Below are 21,188 nucleotides of genomic sequence, written 5' to 3'. Positions count from 1 at the left end.
ACCATGGCAGCCAGGACGCTACTGAAGTCCTGTCTGCCATGGTCAGTTACTCAGCAGCATTATACTTACATGCGCTGTGGCTGCCCGGCGCTGCCCAGCATAAGCAATGCGCCGCACAGACCTGTGAGTTACAACCGATCGGAGCCCCAGCATTACACTGCTGGGACTCCGATCGAAACTGCCGCTGCCACCAATGATGGAGGGTGCACTGCCCACCAATGATTTTAATACCAGGGGGGAAGGGCACACACTGCCCACCAATGATTTTAATACCGAGGAGGGGGGGAGGGCACACTGCCCACCAATGATTTTAATACCAGGGAGGGGGGGGAGGGCGCACTTCCCGCCAATGATTTCAATACCGGGGAGGGCGCACTGCCCACCAATGATTTTAATACCGGGGAGGGCGCATTGCCCACCAATGATTTTAATACCTGGGGGGGGTGCACTGCCCACCAATAATTTTAATACGGGGGAGGTGGGGGGGAGGGTGCACTGCCCATCAATGATTTTAATACCAGGAAGGCGCACTGCCTACCAATGATTTTAATACGGGGGGGGGGGGGGGCGCACGTGAAAACTCAGATCTGAAAAAGCTAATAGTATTATTTTACGTTATAACCATGTTATAACGGAAAATAATAAAGTGAAGTGGGGTCGGGATTCAGGGTCAAGTTCGAGTCCCGAACCGAACTTTGACCTGCAGTTCGGCCGAACCCGGCGAACCCCAACTTCACCGGGTTTACTCAACACTAGTCTTCGGCTGTCGGCTGTGCAGGGCTGCGCACAGGCATGAGGACTGAGGCACTCTGTGACGTCACGCTGTGTGCAGCCTTCAAAGCACAGCCGACAGCAGGATCATCGCCTAGGAGGAAAAGGAACGGCGGCGTCCAGGAGCAGGAGGCTGGTGGAGAGGCACTGACTGGGGGGCTTGATGGAGAGGCACTGACTGGGGGGCCTGATGAGAGGCACTGACTGGGGGGCCTGGGGGCTGATGGAGAGGCACTGACTGGGTGGCCTGGGGGCTGATGGAGAGGCACTGGGGGGCCACTGGTGAGAGGCACTGGGGGCTGATGGAGAGGCAATGGGGGCTTATGGAGAGGCACTGGGGGCTGATGGAGAGGCACTGGGGGCTGGTGAGAGGCACTGGGGGCTGATGAAGAGGCACTGTGGGCTGATGGAGAGGCACTGTGGGCTGATGGAGAGGCACTGGGAGTTGATGGAGAGGCACTGTGGGCTGATGGAGAGGCACTGGGGACTGGTGAGAGGCACTGGGGGCTGATGGAGAGGCACTAGGGGCTGATGGAGAGGCACTGGGGGCTGATGGAGAGGCTACTGGGGGCTGATGGAGAGGCTACTGGGGGCTGATGGAGAGGCTACTGGTGGCTGATGGAGAGGCTACTGGGGGATGATGGAGAGGCTACTGGGGGCTGCTATGAGGCTACTGGGGGCTGATATATGGCTACTGGAGGCTGCTATAAGGCTACTGGGGGCTGCTATGAGGCTACTGGGGGCTATTATGAGGCATGGGGCTCTTATATGAGGTCTGATTGGGGGTCATTCATATTGGGGTCTGAGCTGAGGAGTGATCTGAGGTCTTATTAGGGTCTTATTAACATTGGGGATCTTATTGGGGCTGTTAGCTGAGGTCTCATTAACATTGGGGGTCTGCTTGGTGGTCTGACCTGAGGTGTAATGAAAAACTTTTTTTTTCCGGAGCAGCTTGGAGAAAAAAGGCCTCACAGTCCCCCACACTCCTTCTGCCCAACCAAGCCTGTCAGCAGCCCTGAGGCCAAGCCTGCCAGCACCCCTGAGGCTAAGCCAGCACCCCTGAGGCCAAGCCAGCCAGCACCCCTGAGTCTTCAGAACTGTAAGTAAATTATATATAAGGGGAGCTTATAATATGAAAGCGACTAATTACTATTGAACAGACATATAGCGCAAATTCCAGTTTTTGTTTACGTTTTATGTTGCACTAAATTTTCTGCGAAATATATATATTTATATTTATTTAAAATAAATATACAGTACAGACCAAAAGTTTGGACACACCTTCTCATTCAAAGAGTTTTCTTTATTTTCATGACTATGAAGGCATCAAAACTATGAATTAACACATGTGGAATTATATACATAACAAACAAGTGTGAAACAACTGAAAATATGTCATATTCTAGGTTCTTCAAAGTAGCCACCTTTTGCTTTGATTACTGCTTTGTACACTCTTGGCATTCTCTTGATGAGCTTCAAGAGGTAGTCCCCTGAAATGGTCTTCCAACAGTCTTGAAGGAGTTCCCAGAGATGCTTAGCACTTGTTGGCCCTTTTGCCTTCATTCTGCGGTCCAACTCACCCCAAACCATCTCGATTGGGTTCAGGTCCGGTGACTGTGGAGGCCAGGTCATCTGGCGCAGCACCCCATCACTCTCCTTCATGGTCAAATAGCCCTTACTTTCAAAGTTTTCCCAATTTTTCGGCTGACTGACTGACCTTCATTTCTTAAAGTAATGATGGCCACTCGTTTTTCTTTACTTAGCTGCTTTTTTCTTGCCATAATACAAATTCTAACAGTCTATTCAGTAGGACTATCAGCTGTGTATCCACCTGACTTCTCCTCAACGCAACTGATGGTCCCAACCCCATTTATAAGGCAAGAAATCGCACTTATTAAACCTGACAGGGCACACCTGTGAAGTGAAAACCATTTCAGGGGACTACCTCTTGAAGCTCATCAAGAGAATGCCAAGAGTGTGCAAAGCAGTAATCAAAGCAAAAGGTGGCTACTTTGAAGAACCTAGAATGTGACATATTTTCAGTTGTTTCACACTTGTTTGTTATGTATATAATTCCACATGTGTTAATTCATAGTTTTGATGCCTTCATAGTCATGAAAATAAAGAAAACTCTTTGAATGAGAAGGTTTGTCCAAACTTTTGGTCTGTACTGTATATATTTTATTTATTCTTTATATAGATGGATATGCAAACCTGTTCAACAATGAATTAACTCCTTGGAAGCTATAAGACAGCAGGACCATATTGGCGATTATGGATATGTGAAAAAATATTTTTTAATTCACCTTTTGTGTTCACTGATGCATGTATGTAATCACATTGGGATATATGATGACACAGACAAGATGTGACCTTGCAATATTTTTTCTGATATTTCTCCTAATATTATGGGACCTTTGGTACAATGCAAATGGCCATTGTTTTAGGCCGTGTATTTGTGTATATTGGTTCCCTAGAGTATTATACAGTCTGCGTGAGATTAGATGGTTTTCTCATGATGGGGACCGGGATGCAGAGTCGCTTTATGGTGACGGCTGCGTCTGTGGATCCTATCTGGGCATGCTGCCTCTGAACGGGTGACCCCTGGTGGAGACGCCACGCCCCTTGAGATAAAGTGTGACTGCCTATGATAGGTGGACCATTAGATATATAACCATTGATATATGAAGATATGGGAGTATGTCAATAAGGGTGATATTGGCGGGATGCCATTAGCCCAGTTTGTATTGTTTGACTCCCTTCTTTTGAGATATTATTAAAGAAATGGTGTAGTACGATCGGTCCGCTGGCATAAATGGCGGTCATGTGACTTCGTCACATGAGATGTGTGTGCCAGACTGTCTCCACCCTGTTTTGGGAATGAGCATGCTCAGTTGATGTTCCGTGCCGGGTCGCCATCTTGGATGTGGGCACCTATGTCTTCTATGTGATAGATAGTCTCGCGGGATGAGGAGTTTTTCACGCCTGCGCACTACTCAATTCCGGACGCCGACTGAGTCCTGCCGTCTCAAGCTACATGTGAGAATTCTCTATTGGATGAATTATTTGTTTTTAATTAACACGATTATGTACACCTGATTTGTAATATCGATTAATGATGTTATGCACTGTAACCATATGAATTTATGGATAGAATCTTTGGCACATAGCACTTTATGACACATTGTCTGTTTTTAGTGAGATATAATCATGCACATTTGATATATATTGCTTTTAATATTGTTTTTGTAAAAATTTATGTATAATCATGTAATCACTTTGTTAATTATGTATGCTATATAAGCACCTGATTTTGCACTATGTATTATGGCTTGACAAAGGCTCCATGGAGTGAGCTGAAACGTTGCTGTTACCACATGGGTGATTAAAACACCCTTTTTTCACGGATATTTGAGTGCTGCCTTCGCCTTTTTATATATATATATATATATATATATATATATATAGCGGACCTGTTTCCTTAATCTTGTACAATCATTTTGAACATCCTGTCTACTTAGTCATCTGTATTTTGGAGAAGCACATATTTCTTCATGGAACACATTGAACTGAATAAGTTCTCTATCACTATATGTGTTCTAGCTGTGTCTGTCTTGGTTGATTGATTTGGGAGAAATATTACCATATTTTTCACCCTATAAGATGCACCTGCCCATAAGACACACCTAAGTTTTAGAGGAGGAAACTAAAAAATATATATATTTTTTAATCACACCTCAGATGAGACCCCTGATCTTCATCAGACCCTCAAAGTTAATCAGACCTCAGATTAGATCCCTCATATTAATCAATCAATCCTTAGCTCAGAGCCCCCAATCAGACCCTCTATGTTATTCTGACCTCAGATCAGACTTCCAATGTTAATCAGACATCAGCTCAGACCCCCAATGTTAATCAGACATCAGCTCAGACCCCCCAATAAGACCCTCAATGTTATACAGATCTCAGATGAGACCTCCAATGTTAATCAGACCTCAGCTCAGGCCCCCAATGTTAGTCAGACCACAGATCAGACCTTCAATGTTAATCAGACCTCCAATGTTAATCAGACCTCAGATCAGACCCCCAATGTTAATCAGACCTCAGATCAGACCTCCAATGTTAATCAGACTTCCAATATTAATCAGACCTCAATCAACTCACCTCTCCTTCTCATGACCCCTCTGCCACTCAGGAGATCCAGTGTGCTGTGACCTGATATCGCAGGGTGTGAGGTCACAGGACACACGTACATCCTCACGCTGTGCGCAGGTCACAGAACAGCATGCAGCGCCAGCATAAGAAGACCAGAGAGTGGTGGGTACAGACAGTGCAAGGAGTGTAGTATTCACCACTCCCCGGTCTTACTGTACTTGGGAGCACTTCCATAGTATTCACCCTATAAGACACACTGACATTTTCTCCCACTCTTGGGGGGAAAAAGTGCATCTTAAAGAGTGAAAAATATTTCTTTTCATGAACAGTTTTTGCTTAATATAAATTTTTACTTTTTTAAGACACTTCAGAGAAATCTTTTTGGTTGCATTTTATATAATAGTTTTAATACATTGCAAAAAAAAAAACTGTTCTTGATGTCAAAGAAATGTTAATTCTGTGTTATGACTTGCTACACTGGTTTGGGAAAACTGCTTTGCTTCCAGTAAAATCATCCACTTCTGGGATCACCAGGGCACGGAAGCATCACTCTGGTCTTTTGTACTATGGAAATGATTAAGCGTCTGCCCAGTTCCCTTAAGACACACTAAGCCTCTGTAAAGCTGATAATAATCCCAACGGTTGTAGATTACAAGCATTCTCAAAGGCAGTCTTGGGGAAATAGTATTTACACTTATACCTAGTAAAAAGAAAGGGGCATATAGTTATCAAGCTACTGCTGGATCTATATAAAACTAAATTATACTGCCATGTTATCTTCCTTCAGATTTTGTCAGTACTGTATACTGCAGTCTAAAGGGTATATTAGACAGCTCGATTTAAAAGGCGATTGTTGGGAAGGAAGCCCTCCTTCCCAGCAATCACCTGCTCTCTAGCGGAGGAGACCACTGCTATTACATGCAGCAATCTCCTCCTCAGTATAGGGAGGAGCGAACGTTATACCATCGTTCTTCCCTATACTGAATCATTGTTTGCCGACAGCAGATTGTAATTAGACACCACAATCTGACGCCTGCAAACGAAGAGTTTTTTAACCTGTCAAAAGATTTGGATTGCCCCATTAATGAGCGTTTGCTCATTCATCGGGCATTTGGCAGCAGTATTATACTGCCAGACGATTGATAACGAACGTTACTACGAATGCTCATTACCGATCATCTGCCGAAATATCACTAGGTGTAATACAGGCTTTTGGTTGGGATCACACCTGGTGTTTTGGAAGCATTTTCTGTATGTTTCAGTTAAATACTAAACTTGAATAAGCTAGTTTTTGGCAGTACATTTCCACTCAAACGCATCATTTTGAAATGCGATAATGGGCAGGTCCCTTGCCATCTATTTTCAATTTGTTTTTAAATAATTGTAAAATGCTGCAGAACTTGTTGGAGCTACATCCAAAACTGCAGGGCTTGATTAAAGTTGGTGGAGCACTCATCTTACCTCTAGGTCTCAGACCTGTCCCCTTACTGCAGCCACATAAAGAAGAGGTTATCATGTATGTGTATGGCCCTTTTCACTGTGGTCTATGTGAGCTATGAAAGCACTCAAGCTGGCAATTCCCTTAAGGTGTCCATACATATTAGTTTTAACGTGATCAAAACAGACAATGTCAACCAAAACAATTGTTCGTCGGGTGAAATCTGTCAATGAACAATCATTTTAGCTGACCAATGACAATTATCTGAAAAGAAGTTGACCATGCTTAAAAGTTTTGTCATTCAAATGAATGATCTTTTCTTCAAATAAAGATCATTCATGGACAAAATATCTTTTGATGAAAGAATGTTCCCAGAACAATCTTTCGTCCATCACCTGGTTTCATTTATATGGAGTAAAATGAGTATGGCTGCATCGGCGAAAAAATTATTCACCAGATGTTTGTTTGTTCAACTGCTGTTTAACTACCAACACAGTTCTATAAACTTAACTTCAAAAGTTAAGGCCTTTCTATGAGTATAGGATCACCAAACATCCATCAGGCAAGGTGGTGGAGATCCAGCTCTATTCACACAGTGTTTTTCCCTACGTTATTCCATTCTGTCATTTTTACAGCGAAATGTAGAGAAAAATTTACATTCACAATTCTCAATGATTTTAATAGGATGTTTCTGATGGCCATCAGTTGGCATCAGCTTCTATTCCATATATTTTTTTCAAAATCTGACAGTATTCAAAGTCAAGGGCATCCACTAGAATTGTTTTGTGTATTCTGGTTCAATAATGGATCAATTTATGGGAGCCTTGACGCTACTGTGAGCAGAAATGTTTATGTTTATTTAAGTGGGCAGACAAGCTAACATACAATTATAGTCAATCCTCAACAGTGAGAGGAATGGTCCTAGTAGCTGACAGCAAAAAAAGATTCTGAAAAGACTTAGGATTGTAACATCATTTATAGCAGCTGAAAAGCATGTCATTATACAATGTTAAAATGGATTTTCCAGGTTTGGAATATTGATGGTCTCACTGATGGTCACTCATCATCAGCTGTGGTGCTTGTGCAAGCCCGACGATCTTTTTACGGTCTACCTGAACACCACCTACTTGTAGCAGTTTTATCCACTTGATTGGGCTAAATGTCCAAAGGGGAAGAGATGACGGAAAAACCTTGGTATATAAAAAGTGCATATCTTTACGTTACAGATTTACCAGTTGCGCCAACATTTTATTTTGGCCTACCACCTTGAAGGTTCTCTAAATTAGCAAGATAAATTATATTCTATGACTGTAATAAACCAGAATGCCTGACAATTTGCACCTATCAGGTTAAGAGGATTCTACTGTACTCAAAAATTTAGAGAGTGTTGCTGGAAAATATTCAAAGGAAGAGACCATTTATTTTGTGTTATAATAATTGACCTCTTTAACCATTACAAATTCTGTAGTTTCACATACATAATACAGAACTACACCAGTTATGTAGCATCTAATGAGAAATAGACTTTTCAAGGCTTCTATATTTTTATTCGTTTTACATCCTTGTGCCAATAAGACAAAAAAAAATCATTTTCCGCTTAGCTGCATTTTGAACATCAGTATTGTCATTAGTGTTTCCAATGATTATAAAATAGCTTCATTTCTATTGCATTTCCTTTTATTGCTGGGAAATTTAACAGTATGTACTACTGCTTTGAGAGACATGCTATCTACATTCGCCAGACAAAATGGAATTGGAAATCAACACATCTACCACAAGTATTTCTTGCTCATATCTACTGTAACTAGTATCATGTCCACATTCTTCATAATCCTATCAGGCCATTTCCATGCATCAGTATAATGTTTTAAAGTGTAACCGTATTATTTTGGCATAGGGGAAGTACTTAGCAGTATTTTTGCAATATGCTTCATTAAGTGATTTTGTTCAGTTTTATTAAAAAAAAAAAAAACAGGCTCTGAAGTTATCTCTGTAAATGAGCGTTGCTAAAGAAAACCTGTCATCAGTGTTCACCGTGTACAGTACACAGAAGACAATTTTCACTGATTGTCATTGACAGCGCATCTCTCCTTTATCTCTCTACTGTGCCCGCTAATCAACTAGCCACCAGGGAGATAGAGGAGAGGTGCGCTGTCAGTGCTCACCACTGACTGTCAGTGTAATAGTCAGGGAGAAGCAGTTTTACAGTATATAGGGACATTTACATTGATGTATGAAGCAGGGAGAGTAGAGGCAGGCTTACAAGCCTGCCTCTCCTTGTAACAGTGAGCTGTATTCAGTGTTCAGCACTCTCTGAAGATGGGTTTTCCATAACAGCATTGCTAAGTGATGACTTTTAAAAAAATAAAACTGAACCAAATCACTTCATTAAGCATACTACAAAAATACTCCTAAGCACTTCCCCTAGTGTACAGATGTGCTTCATTCAAGTTTTTTTCAATATGATTTAATATTACAGTAACAAGAGTGATAACAAGTGGAAGAGGGATTTGAAATCTCAATACAGTGCAGGAACTGTCTCTGGAAGATGGCATATCTCTATTTAAGAGAGGGCAAGGGTAAAAAAATTGAGCAATCGATAGGAGAGGCAGAGGGTTATGCAGAGCATTGAGAGACTATGTTAGAGAGTATTTGTCAGAATGGTCAACCCTATCAAACCAGGAATACAGCTTAGTAGGGTTAATCATGCTGATAAAAATGATACCCTTAATATGCCTCTCTGTGGCTCCAAAACTGCCTTTTTATTTATATGCAAATGACTTAACTGGAGCACCAAGGGACTGGCCAGAGCCCTCAGCGCACCAGTTTGTTCCACCCCTTCAGTTTCAGTTCCTCCCTCATTCTCCTGGATTGACAGGCTACTCTTCTAGTGCATTCTGTTCTTCTAGTGCTGAGACATGTATTCCCCTGCCTGCGCTGTATATTCTGGTCTCAGCACTCAGTGTTTCACCTCCTGTGCCCCAAGCAGCACAGATTAAAACTGAGAAAGGGCTGAGACCTGTTGCCTCATGCCTTAGCTCTATCTTTGGGTCTTGGGTTGTATACCGTGGCAGTTGTATACCGACTCCCTGGCTCACCCACTTTGTTCCTGGATCTCTATGCTGCCTGACTTCCCCATTTCCTCTCTTTTGAATTACTAACTCAGATTTTGGGTGACTTTAACATCCTTATAGACAGCCAAGTCTCCCCAAATGTCTCCACAGGCTTTGGAAAGAAGGATATCTTACCAATGTATCAATGCATGTTCAGGTTATCACAGGCAGGCTTTATCCTTTCAATGACAGGGAGTACGCAAAACAGATGGATAGTCAATGTCTTATAGGAAAAGAGAGCACATTACTCATCCACTCTGCACATGTTCTTCATATGTTTATGGCATGGTATTGTTTCCGCCTTCTGTAACCCCATAGCATTTTACCCAGTAAATCCCAATTGACAGACATTACAAATTTAAGAAATATGAAAGGGCTTTTTTAATATTCTTTCCCTGGTATCTACTGTTACCTGTCGTCAGGTAAATAGTATTTAAAATTGGATGCATATCTCTGACGTGCTAAAAGAAGATTAGCTCAGTAGAGCTTGTCAATGTTGTTATTGCATTAGACGATATCACACAGAACAGATGTATTGATGCATTTGCTGAATTAATGTGACGGCTACTTGGAAAAACCTCCTCCTCCTCCTCTCTCCACTCACGTTTTAGATGTCAGATGTAATTTGCACAGTTACCTGAGTAAATTGCTTGCCACATATTAAAATATCTCACATGCTTCAACTCATGATGTCCACATGAGTGGGATAAAAAGCAACCTCATTAGATATGTGCATTCAACTGCTTGAGAAAATATTAATGGACCTAGACTAGACCTGCATTTCTTTCTGCTTGGTTTATTAATGTATGATTCAGTTGTTCGAATAGTTCCGTTTGACGCGGATTCAACAAAGACAAAACACATTTTGAAAAATGTCAGTTTCTAACCATTTCCAGGATACCTACAAACCGACCTATGAGGGCCACATAAATAACAACACAATTCCTACTATAAACATATGTAGGCCCAGATCATTTGAAGTCCAATCATAAGTATCAAAAAATCTTTATTTCATGTTATAATTAATACAAGATTAAAAATCTACATAGAGAACCACATTACAAGATGAGTTACATAAAAGAGGGACCACTGGAAAAGGCTAGCAATGAAGTACTATATATCTGAATAGACCAATGCCATAGTGGCGTATTGGTACCATTAGTCTTCTACAACACACTCATCGTGATCAAACAATAATATGGACAAAAATGCCTAAAAACAATATTCTACCTATACGAGTCAGTTGTATTCCATATACCTATCTAACACATCCCTGCCATACCAGTGTCCCTCACTTACACAACACGTTTCGCCCAATGGTTTCGCCAGGGGAAGTTATAACATGAAATAAAGATTTTTTGATACTTATGATTGTTTGGACTTCAAATCATCTGGGCATACATATGTTTATTGAAGGAATCATTTCCGGGATAGTTGCTCAAGATTAGAAACTTGGTCAGAACTTGCTGACAATTCTGGATACAGCATTCCAACTTACATTAAACTGTCTTTGTAGCAGTTAAATTAGTTGTGCGCTCATATAAAACTGTGTAGGCATACTTATGCAATCATAATAATGCACTTATTAATTCATTAATTCATAATTTACTTATTAATAATAAAGTGCTTCCAGTTCGGCGCCATCTCCACTTTCTCACCAGCAGTCTTGAGACTATCCCTTGTACACTAAAACGGCTTGAAGTTCTGTCTCAAAGCTAATTTACAGGTACACTTTTTTTTTCAGCTAAGCCATGCCTTTAACTACATCAATCCCCACCCTAGCAGTCTTATTGCAGCAGTACATAAGGCTGTCACATCTGCATGAAAGGCTCCATCAGGAACCTCCATTACAAAATACTGCAAATGAGATCTTAAAAAGCTCTGCCTCTAATGCCACCAGATGTAAGGCAGATATCCAATAAGTCAATGTTTGACCCTTTAAATAGGTCTTGAGATATGACTTGGTTATTAAATAATCCAACATCTCATCTGCAGACAGCTGTTTCAGGGTGATTGCCCCTCATCAGTGCAGAGCAGAGAGCACTTGCTTAATTTGGTGAAAAGGCCTTTGCTCAGGATTTGGGGGTACTATCTCTCCTTGGGGAGAGAGCGCGTTAATCGGCATGAGGAGGCCACCACGTAAGCCAAAATGAAAATAAACATCAAATCAATGCTGGGTATGGATGTCTCTATGAGCCCAACTGATATTCCAAAGTAAACTAACCTCATAATCATGGGCGAATATACAAATGTAGCCGATCTTAAAGGAATGGTTAATGTGTTAAGTAAACAATGGCAAGAACATGTTAACTGACTTTTTCAAAGGCTTTTGTCATGAGGTAACACCATGACATGTGTTAACACAGATCCTTTTAGTTCTGCTACAGCCATACGTTATCAACATTGGAATTGTAATTTATCATATCTAACTTATATGACTACGTCCTCAAATTGTGCATCAACTGGCAGGACCTTACCAGTATTGGATTTAACAGAGCTACATTATTCATGTATGCAACTGTGCATCATGCCAAGCATCTGTCAAGAATACTTAATTACTAATATGATCACTGACTTTACCATCTGAGACCTGACATCCTTGGAGCCATCGAGCACACATGATACAAGCGCCTCTCCATCATGAAGAATACTCCTGCTGCATAACAAGCAGTCTGCTCATGGAGCTATTCTTCTGTGACCCCAACTTAATACCGGTTTTGACAAATTCTAATACGATTTATATTATATATGACACTACTTACACTTCCGCTGAATTAAGAAAAAATATATATTAAGACCTAAAAAATAAAACAGTTGAAAGGCATTAACAATGAACTGAGCATCTTTGAAAAGGGTTAGTCCGGTCAATACTATTCACATGTTTATGCATTAAGTACAAAGGCGCGAGAGGGTAAGTGGAAAAGGCGGGTGTAAATAGGCCTAGGTTTACTATGGAGGGCGCATTAATAAGCTTTATTATGTTAATAAATTATAATTTATGTGACTAGTTAACCGTCCAACAGCCATGAATAACCAGGAGCATCAACACTATATTTTAATATGATCCTGCTTATGCTGTCATAATGAGGGCAGCACAGGGTTAGTATTAGAAAATTTGTATATTAGATTAAATATTAGTAGAGACATACATGCAAAATAGTTTTCAAAGATAGCATGTTAAGGTTCCCATAGTGGGCACATGTATGGAGGATACATGTATGCATTATGTAACAGCACAGGCAACACACTATAATCATAGATAGCAAATATTGGCTCATTTCCTCCAGATGCCATCTGAAGGGGCTCCTCACTAATGGCTATGCCCTCGTGTGGCTGCTCTATAAACAGTTACCTGGACTGGAGCACTGGATGAAAGTTGAGTCATGCCTCCGATTCTGGCAGCAGCGCGGGGATGACTAGAACTGATCAATACTGGAGCACTAATTTCCATGGAATGCCTGTTATTCATGGCATGGGAGGATTTGTGCGTCATACTGAGAGCTGTGAACGAGTGTCGTTTCTTGGCATTCTTCTTGATGTCGGTATGCCTCTGGTTGGCACTGACAACTCCAGTATTGTTTAGAATAGGACTCTGGGTCACACTGAGTACCATGTTGGCATCAACAGCGACACGGACCCCATAGCCTGGTGCTGAGGATATGCTTGTCTTGTCTTTCTCAATGAGCTGTTTGGCTGCCTCGTTCAGCTGAGTGCAGAAGGGGACATTAAGGAGAAAAAAAAAAAAAAGAAAAGAAATTAAATGGATGTCAAGTTGCATCTTGTTGTCTACGTATATTTCTGTCCAATTTTACTGATAGTGATAGACCTCAGTAAAGAGTTTTTCTGTCGAGTGGAGTACAAATTGTATAATAGACAAACCAAATATAAAAATCTAAATGGCACAAGAAACAATCATCTACATAAATATACTACCGGTATATTAAGGAAAATGGTATTTCTCCAATATTACCCTTACCCATAATGTCATGATACATCACCCGACAGAAAAGTTCAATCTGTCTAGCTTGGGAATTCTCTAACTTTTTCTACAAAAAGTCTGAAGAGCCAGAACATAATGATGCATTGGCTTGAAAGGGGTTTTCCAGGACTTGGATATTGAGGACCTCTCATTCATGGGGACTGAGCTGCAGTAACCTAGCACGGCCACTACACAGTGTATGGAGCTGTCTGTTTCCAGCTCCGTACGGTGACCCTTCTGTGTGTTTCCACATCTGCACAAAAGATAGAATATGTCCCATGAAGTAAGTGAGTCCACACCGTGATGCGGCATGCCCACGGCCAGTATCCGTAATTTGTGGATCCGCAGTTTGCAGACTGCAAAACACTTACGGTCATGTGAATGCACCCTTGCTATGCCTTTGGAGAAGGTTTTACTTGCACCTAGTCATAGATACTAGATAAAGATCTTCCATCTGGCTTGTACAGTCATATTCTGGCAGTTCTGCTTGATTCCACTACAACATTTCTTAGGCCCTGTTCACATTTACATGGGAGGCTCCAATTGTAGCCTCTGTTACAAATTCCGTCAGATTTGATGGGAAGAATACCACTCCATGCAGCACTATTCTTTCCATCAAAGTGGCGTACACCACAATGGAAGCTGATGGGCGCTATTCTAAGTAGATGGGGTTTATATGGGTGGCAGTGGCACTTATCATATAATGGGTCCAGCAGAGCATTATGGCTTCCATCACGATGTGTGAACTTTGTCACTTTATTTTACCACATCCAAAAACAGGACATACTTGAACAGCTGAGTTGTGGATGTTGAGGATCAGAATACAAGAAGACAAACTATACATGGCAAATGAAATTACGACCGATTGTCTCTAGGAAGTGGCAGATTCAAGGATGTTGGTTGGAAAAATCAGTATACATGGGCAGTTTATCTGATGGTTATGGTCATTTTAACTCCAGTCTCATCTGATCTTTAAATTTTTTAGAAGAATTTAACTTTAAATGTGGTGCCTCATGAAGACAACTGCTTTATTAATAGAAGCTGGTCCTGTGATCTGATGGCTGCTGCAGGGGCTGGTTCCCGACATAAAAGCTGTGTATGGCTAAAAAATGGCCCGGTGTAGCAGCCATACCATATAAAACATGGAAATCTGTCATCATATACCTTCCAACTAACCCTTCCAACTAACCCTTCTTGAGTGCAATCTTGATCTGTGGCACCTATTCTGAGAAATAACCCTCTTTAATGTATTCTAATGAGTCCCTTGGTGTAACAAGAGTGTTGCTCTTAAACCTCATTGAACCCAGAGGCTCCACTCTTTTTCCCTGCTGGCTGCACCCCGACCACTTTGGCCCACAGGGCCAGGCGATGTAGATGTAATCACGCTTGGCTATGAAATCTTGTGGAAGTGTGTTCGGTGCATGTGCACTGCAGGGCTGAATAGGGGCCATGGATTAAGATGGCACAAAGTGTAATAGAATCAGTGGATCAGCTATACAGAGAAGGTTTCACTGGAAGGTATGCGGTGACAGATTTCCTTGGTCCATTCACACGTCCGCACTTTGGGTCCGGATCAGTTCCGCAATTATGCGGAACGGGTGCAGACCCATTCATTTTTTTAATGGGGACGGAAAAGATGCGGACAGCACACAGTGTTCTGTCCGCATCCGCATTTTCGGTCCGCAGCCCTGAACTTCCGGTCCGCGGCTCTGCAAAAAAATAGAACATGTCCTATTCTTGTCTGCAGCTGCGGACAAGAATAGGCATTTCTATTGGGGTGCCGGCCCGGTGTTTTGCACATCCTCAAAGCTTGGTGATCCAGGTCACCAAAGGGGTGCAGACCAGAGAGCACCTTTGATGGCATCTATATGGAACACAAGGCTTAATCAAAAATGTATTCTGTGTGTGACTAAAATAAAGAAACCAAACCTATTTTCTCATGAAAATTCTTTCCTTGCTGTAAATTAAAAAGCTGAACAGTGGTCTATAGCGCTGTAGAAGGACTTGTAACCGATCAGTAATACTTTCCTTATATAAATTTGAAAACGTATTGTAGAAATCACACAAATTTCTGCTTTTCAAGTTATATAGTACATCTAGTACCCATATGAGATGGCTTTCCAATGATGGTCTTCACAATTAGGAATCACACCAGCATACCCACCACCCTATCCAAGGAGGTAGGAAATGTATTTCATATTTTCTCCAAATTTAGATGGTAGATGCATGATAGTGTCCTATGCCATAAAATTGTACACGGGGGGTGCTGCGTGGGTATGGACGCACACAAGAAGAAATGGCCATGACAGCGAGAGAGAACGGGCAAAACAATAACATAGAAAAACTATTCTTTCTGCAAAGCACTTTCCAGTTTAACTGAGATGAAATGCCAGAGTGTCCAGTATAAAACCCATTGTATGCTTTAAATGCTGCATTTTATCAGTATCCATTAAAACTCTACCAAATCTTTTGCTGAGCTGAAAGGGCACCAGCATGAAATGACTTATCACCTAAGGGAAGACTATCTGTGCTCCTCACATCTGCACGTTCAAAATACAGAAATATGCGGTATGTCACTATTAGAACATGCTTTCTAAATTCAGCAATAAGTCAATAACAAGGTTCAATTTTTGATTTCCATTCAGACAATGCTTCTGTAGAGATATGAGTGCTAACATCATTTATGGCAGTATAATAGATTACTTCTTGTGATTCTTTTGTTATATGTTCGGCATACTCACGCTGTATAATGCGTCTGCATGTTCTCCAGAGGATGAAGGAGATTATTTCTAGTCCTTATCAAAAGCTAAGCTGTGCCATTTTGAATTTTAAGAAATGTTCCCGTACACCTCAGAGAGCACTTTATAATCCTGAATTCAGGAGACCTTATTTTACCAGCATTGTTCTGGCCATGAATACATAGATTACCTTTCAGCCAATGACTCACTAGTCAAGACCTTAAAAGGGTTTTCTGCGATTAAATTGAACATGTACATTTTACTCATGCTTTTGTTTTTTTTCAGTTTGGACTCTTCAGACCCGTTTTACCATGTAAACAAATCCCTCTGGTTTGTCTCCATTCTGTATGTAGCACTTCCTGTTACTGTATCCAACCGAACCCATGATGCATTTCTCCTTCCTCTACCACAGCTCCAGCACCGCCTCTAGTTTATAGCTCCTCCCACCCAGCTAGTTATACAGACATTAACCTATCACTTCCTCTGTTGCCACTTTGACATGCCCATGGAGATAACATCATGGTCATGTGACCACAGCCCAGAACGGAAGATAGAGCAATAAAGGTAAAATAAATACATTACAAAATAACAGCAACCTTTATAAATGATTATTTTAAAGGGTGTTGATGAAAACCAGAAAATCCCTAAACTAAACCCAAAACCGATACAGTAGATTCCGGTGTAGGTATACTTAGACACAATAGGAGTGCAGGAAGCTGTCTGCAACATTCTTGCATTAAAAGTCTGAAATTGTTGTGACTATGTCATAAGAAATAAAAAATAAAAAATCTAAGTTTTTTTTAACATAATTTTTTTTATATATAGATAAACATTTAAACTTTGCATAAGAAGGATATCTGCACAGTAAAAGCTTCTAACATGTTAGAGAACTTTTCTGTAACCAATGTGACCATTTTTGCCCATGCACTCATTTCATTACTGTACACATTTAGGCATCAGTCACAATGATTATAGGGTTCTTGGTATTCGGAAAGCTTTATAAAAAAAGCAAGCACAACAGAGAAATCTTTAGTAAACCATGTCAGCTACCAAATGTGGTTGCTATGGATTCTGCAAATAAAAAAAAACCTCAATATGCTTGTAACAAGTTTTATCTAATATACATAATATCAATAAAAAATTATTTATTCATTTCTATCGCAGGGGCATAACTATAAGGGATGCAAAGGTTGTAGTCGTGACTGGCCCTTGGTATCACCATCAGCACCTTAAGAGGACACCAACATTATACATGGCACATGATAGTTGGGGGCCATATTACACATTTTGTATCTGGGCTCAGGAAACTGTCAAGACGAAATGCAGTGCAATCTGCAAGCAGAATGTTATAAAGCAGATTGTTGGAAAGATTCAATAAAATTTGATCTTTGTGAATTTAAGAGGGTCCATTCCACTATTACCATTGATTGATAGCATTGTCTGTGTAGGTATGTGCACAGAGACTGCTATCAGTCACTAATAAGGCAGCCCCTGTGTACAACTGAGCTCAGAAAAAGCAGAGACTTAAATGAATATATTTTGTTGAATCTTTTCCCATAAAACTATATATCAATCTGCTCCGCTCCTCCTGCTCTATAACATGCCGCCTGCAGAGTGCACTACATTTTATGGTGACAAGTTCTCTTTAATCGGGTAAATCCCTTAAAGGGGTTGTGTGATCTCACTGTTACAAAAGCGAGATGAGACACAGTCCCGACCACCTCCTGCCGTGCATGCGAGCTATGGAAACAGTAAGCACTGGAGCGCTCTGCTGTTTCCTAGCCGGGAGGTGTTCGGGACTGTGTCTCATCTCGCCTTAGTAGCAACGAGATAGGACAACCTCTTTAAGCTACAGATGTAGCAAGTTTCAACTTGACAGTTAACTTTCAGATACACATTTGCAGTAGACCAGGTTTGTTGAAGTATAAATTTTTAACATTTGCTGCAACGGTGTATTTAATATGTTATGTCTTTAAGGAGTTACATGTCATAGTTTTATTCAGGCCGCCTCTCGGCATGTTTGTCGTGCTGCCGCCGGAACTCCCGCCCACCCCCATTATAGTCAATGGGGCCAGAGCGGACCTCCGGCAGCACGTGTGCACTAGCGGCAGCACAGATCCAGCATGCTGTTCACCGCCGGAACAGCCTGCCGGAGAAGGCTGCCGCTAGTGTGAAAGTACCCTAAGATCAGTTTTTTTAGACGGAAACAAAAGTACTGCATGCAGGACTTTTTTTCCGTCTAAAAAAAAACGGATCTCAGACAGAAATGGCTGACAGATCAGAAGAACAGAAAGCTAAACGGTGATGTGAATGCACCCTAAGTTAATGTTTAAAACATCTGTAGCTGCTGGTCAAAAGCCACTGTCAGCGTGAATGACAGATATTGCTCCTGACACTAGCACACTTGACAGAGCATGCACTTTTATTTCAATAGGGAGAGTAGAATAACATAAATGGGGGAATCCCACCAAAATCTGCCAGCTTTTTTTTAATCTCAAGTGTATGGCCAGTTTTAGTTATAACTGGATTTACTAATACACTTTGAACATCCTGCCCTGATATCTGAAAGTGTCACCATCAGTGACACTGGTACGTTTAGTTATTAAACAGTGAATATAAAAGATAATGATACCGCGCTCTGGGACTAGATATAGTTAAATGTAGTGGGGAAGGACAGGGTTAAAACTTGTACTACCTGTAATGTGGCACACAAGTATACATCAACCCGGTTATCTCCCTGAAACAAGCAGTGTACCTGTATCTGGGTATGTAGATTTCCGCTCAATGCGGATGTCGCAACTTCCTGGAGTCAGGGATTGCCGATTTTCACTGATGCCGATTCACCGATTCACTGATGCCGCAGTCTGGGATGTGGGCCTGTCAGTGTTCCATGTTGCTGGCGTGCCGCTTCGCGCCCCGGCCGGTGGCGCAATGCTGCAGCGAAGCGGCACGCCAGCTACACGGAACACTGACAGGCCCACATCCCAGACTGCGGCATCAGTGAATCGGTGAATCGGCATCAGTGAAAATCGGCAATCCCTGACTCCAGGAAGTTGCGACATCCGCATTGAGCGGAAATCTACATACCCAGATACAGGTACACTGCTTGTTTCAGGGAGATAACCGGGTTGATGTATACTTGTGTGCCACATTACAGGTAGTACAAGTTTTAACCCTGCCGTTCCCCACTACATTTAACTATATATATCTTTTATATTCAGTGTCTTCCCCAGTGCAGCAGATCTTGCGGTTCTGCTGCGATACCGCTGCCAGGGCTGTCAGTGGCATATTGTGCAAGGACACATCCCCGACTGGTAACACCCAGCTAGTCCTTAAATTACAGTAATTACAGATTCTCTTTAAATTCTTAGCCTTTACAGAAAATAGAAAGCACTGAACAGCCAAATATTCCCAGCGTATCAGGCACAGCCAGATGATGTGTATGTTCCCTTTAAGCTGATGTTAGATTTATTGTGCACTTTTACTACGCCTATAATTCTAAGAAAACCGATCTTTTGTGGATCAATAAACTACCCTTGATATGCAGTGGTGATTTATTATCTCACACAAACTATTTTCATGTTTCATATTGATTTAAGATAAACCCAGGACTACAGTAAGGTTATGCATTCTTACATGTCTGAAATCCTTCCACCTAGCCTTAAAATACATGCTGACGGTTTTATAAGTACTATAGACGTCTCAAAATTTGGTAAAGAGTTTATAAAAGGAATAAATAAAAACAGTATATGCTCAAAGTATAAAAAAAAAAAAACTCATCCGTCTACTGAGTCTCCAGTGCACACCATCAGGCGAAACCCTTGGTCTTTGTTTAAAACTGGCTGACACGTGACCGGCTGCAACAGGCAATCTGTGGCCTCAATGGCCACTTACCTTACTACTGGCATCACGACTCCTAAAGCTGAGCGATGTTGCTAATAGTACAAGATGCAACTGCTGAGCAGCATTGCATGATGGAAAGTTGCAAACAAGAACTAAGTATCTGTGCTGGCTTGGCAGGGGATAGAAGGGGATTTTCTTGTTGTAACAGACAGTGGGTGTGGACCCACTGTGTGAACTAACCGGATTGACTTTGGACTAAGGGCATTGTCCTGGCAGTTCACTGGTATTCACCCTTTAACGAATGTATACGGAGGTGGACTTTGCTGAAGGAAACAAGCCAGGGCGCTACCTCCTGGAGTAGTGTGGGGTCAAAAGACTGGTGCAAAGCACGAAGGGTTCAGGCATAAGGCATAGTCTGAACACAGTCCAAGGTCAGGGCATGCTGAGTATGTGCATAATGCAGATAGCAATCTCAAGGTCAGGGCCAGGAAAAGGAGACGAATCAGTAGTCAGGCAATGTACACTACATGGGTAGTCACCACACCTTTGCTGGTTATTAGACACTACAAAACTTTAATGCTCAGGCAAGGAGGTGGAACCACAGCCCATCTAAATAAGGTGATTAGCAACTTGGTCAGCAGCTGGACAGTGAGGACAAGGGAAGGATAAAGGGGCACATTTATTAAGATCGGCCACAATTTTAGACCTGGCGTGAGCGGGAAGAAGTAGCATGCGGAGAAGTTGCAGATTGCGGCGCAGCTAACTGTTGCACCGGAATGCGCGCCTGAAATACTTCTAATTTAGGTGTATTTCAGATTGATAAATGAGCCCCTTTGTAAGGAAGTTCACTGAGCACTAGTCCCAATGCACACAGGGTGAGTGGAGGGACGACCCACTGTATATGAAGTGCACTGAGCTTACCTATACAGTAAAAAAAAGGAATTCCTGCCTGAAAAATGACCTTTTGGCTTTTGTCGGGCGAAAGTTGGCCTATGGATTCATTGAAGGGAAATTTTAAAAGCTAATAATCATACTGTAATATACAGTATTTTAGGCTCATTCTAGTCACAATTTTACATATGAATGAAATAAACAATTTTGGTCAATACATGAATGTTTTTAAATAATATAATTTATGATGGAACGTGTTT

The 21,188-nt window shown here is 41.5% G+C and overlaps 1 protein-coding gene across 2 annotated transcripts in view; it reads right to left on the bottom strand.

Moving 5' to 3' along the window:
* SH3RF3 (SH3 domain containing ring finger 3) overlaps positions 1–21,188 on the bottom strand; it is a 448,315-nt gene that overhangs the window by 107,340 nt on the left and 319,787 nt on the right. Inside the window, exon 4 of one of the 2 annotated variants that reach the window (XM_040425074.1) lies at positions 12,830–13,183. The exons of the other annotated variant lie outside the window; for it this stretch is intronic. Within the exon in view, the coding sequence (XP_040281008.1) occupies positions 12,830–13,183 (354 nt within the window). The remainder of the gene's footprint in view (positions 1–12,829; positions 13,184–21,188) is intronic. 2 annotated transcript variants of the gene reach the window in all.

The sequence above is a fragment of the Bufo bufo genome, chromosome 3 (genome assembly GCF_905171765.1).
Source record: "Bufo bufo chromosome 3, aBufBuf1.1, whole genome shotgun sequence".
NCBI classification, from domain to species: domain Eukaryota; kingdom Metazoa; phylum Chordata; class Amphibia; order Anura; family Bufonidae; genus Bufo; species Bufo bufo.
Note: the sequence above shows the minus strand (reverse complement) of the source record. Positions and strands in the feature narration are given on the sequence as shown.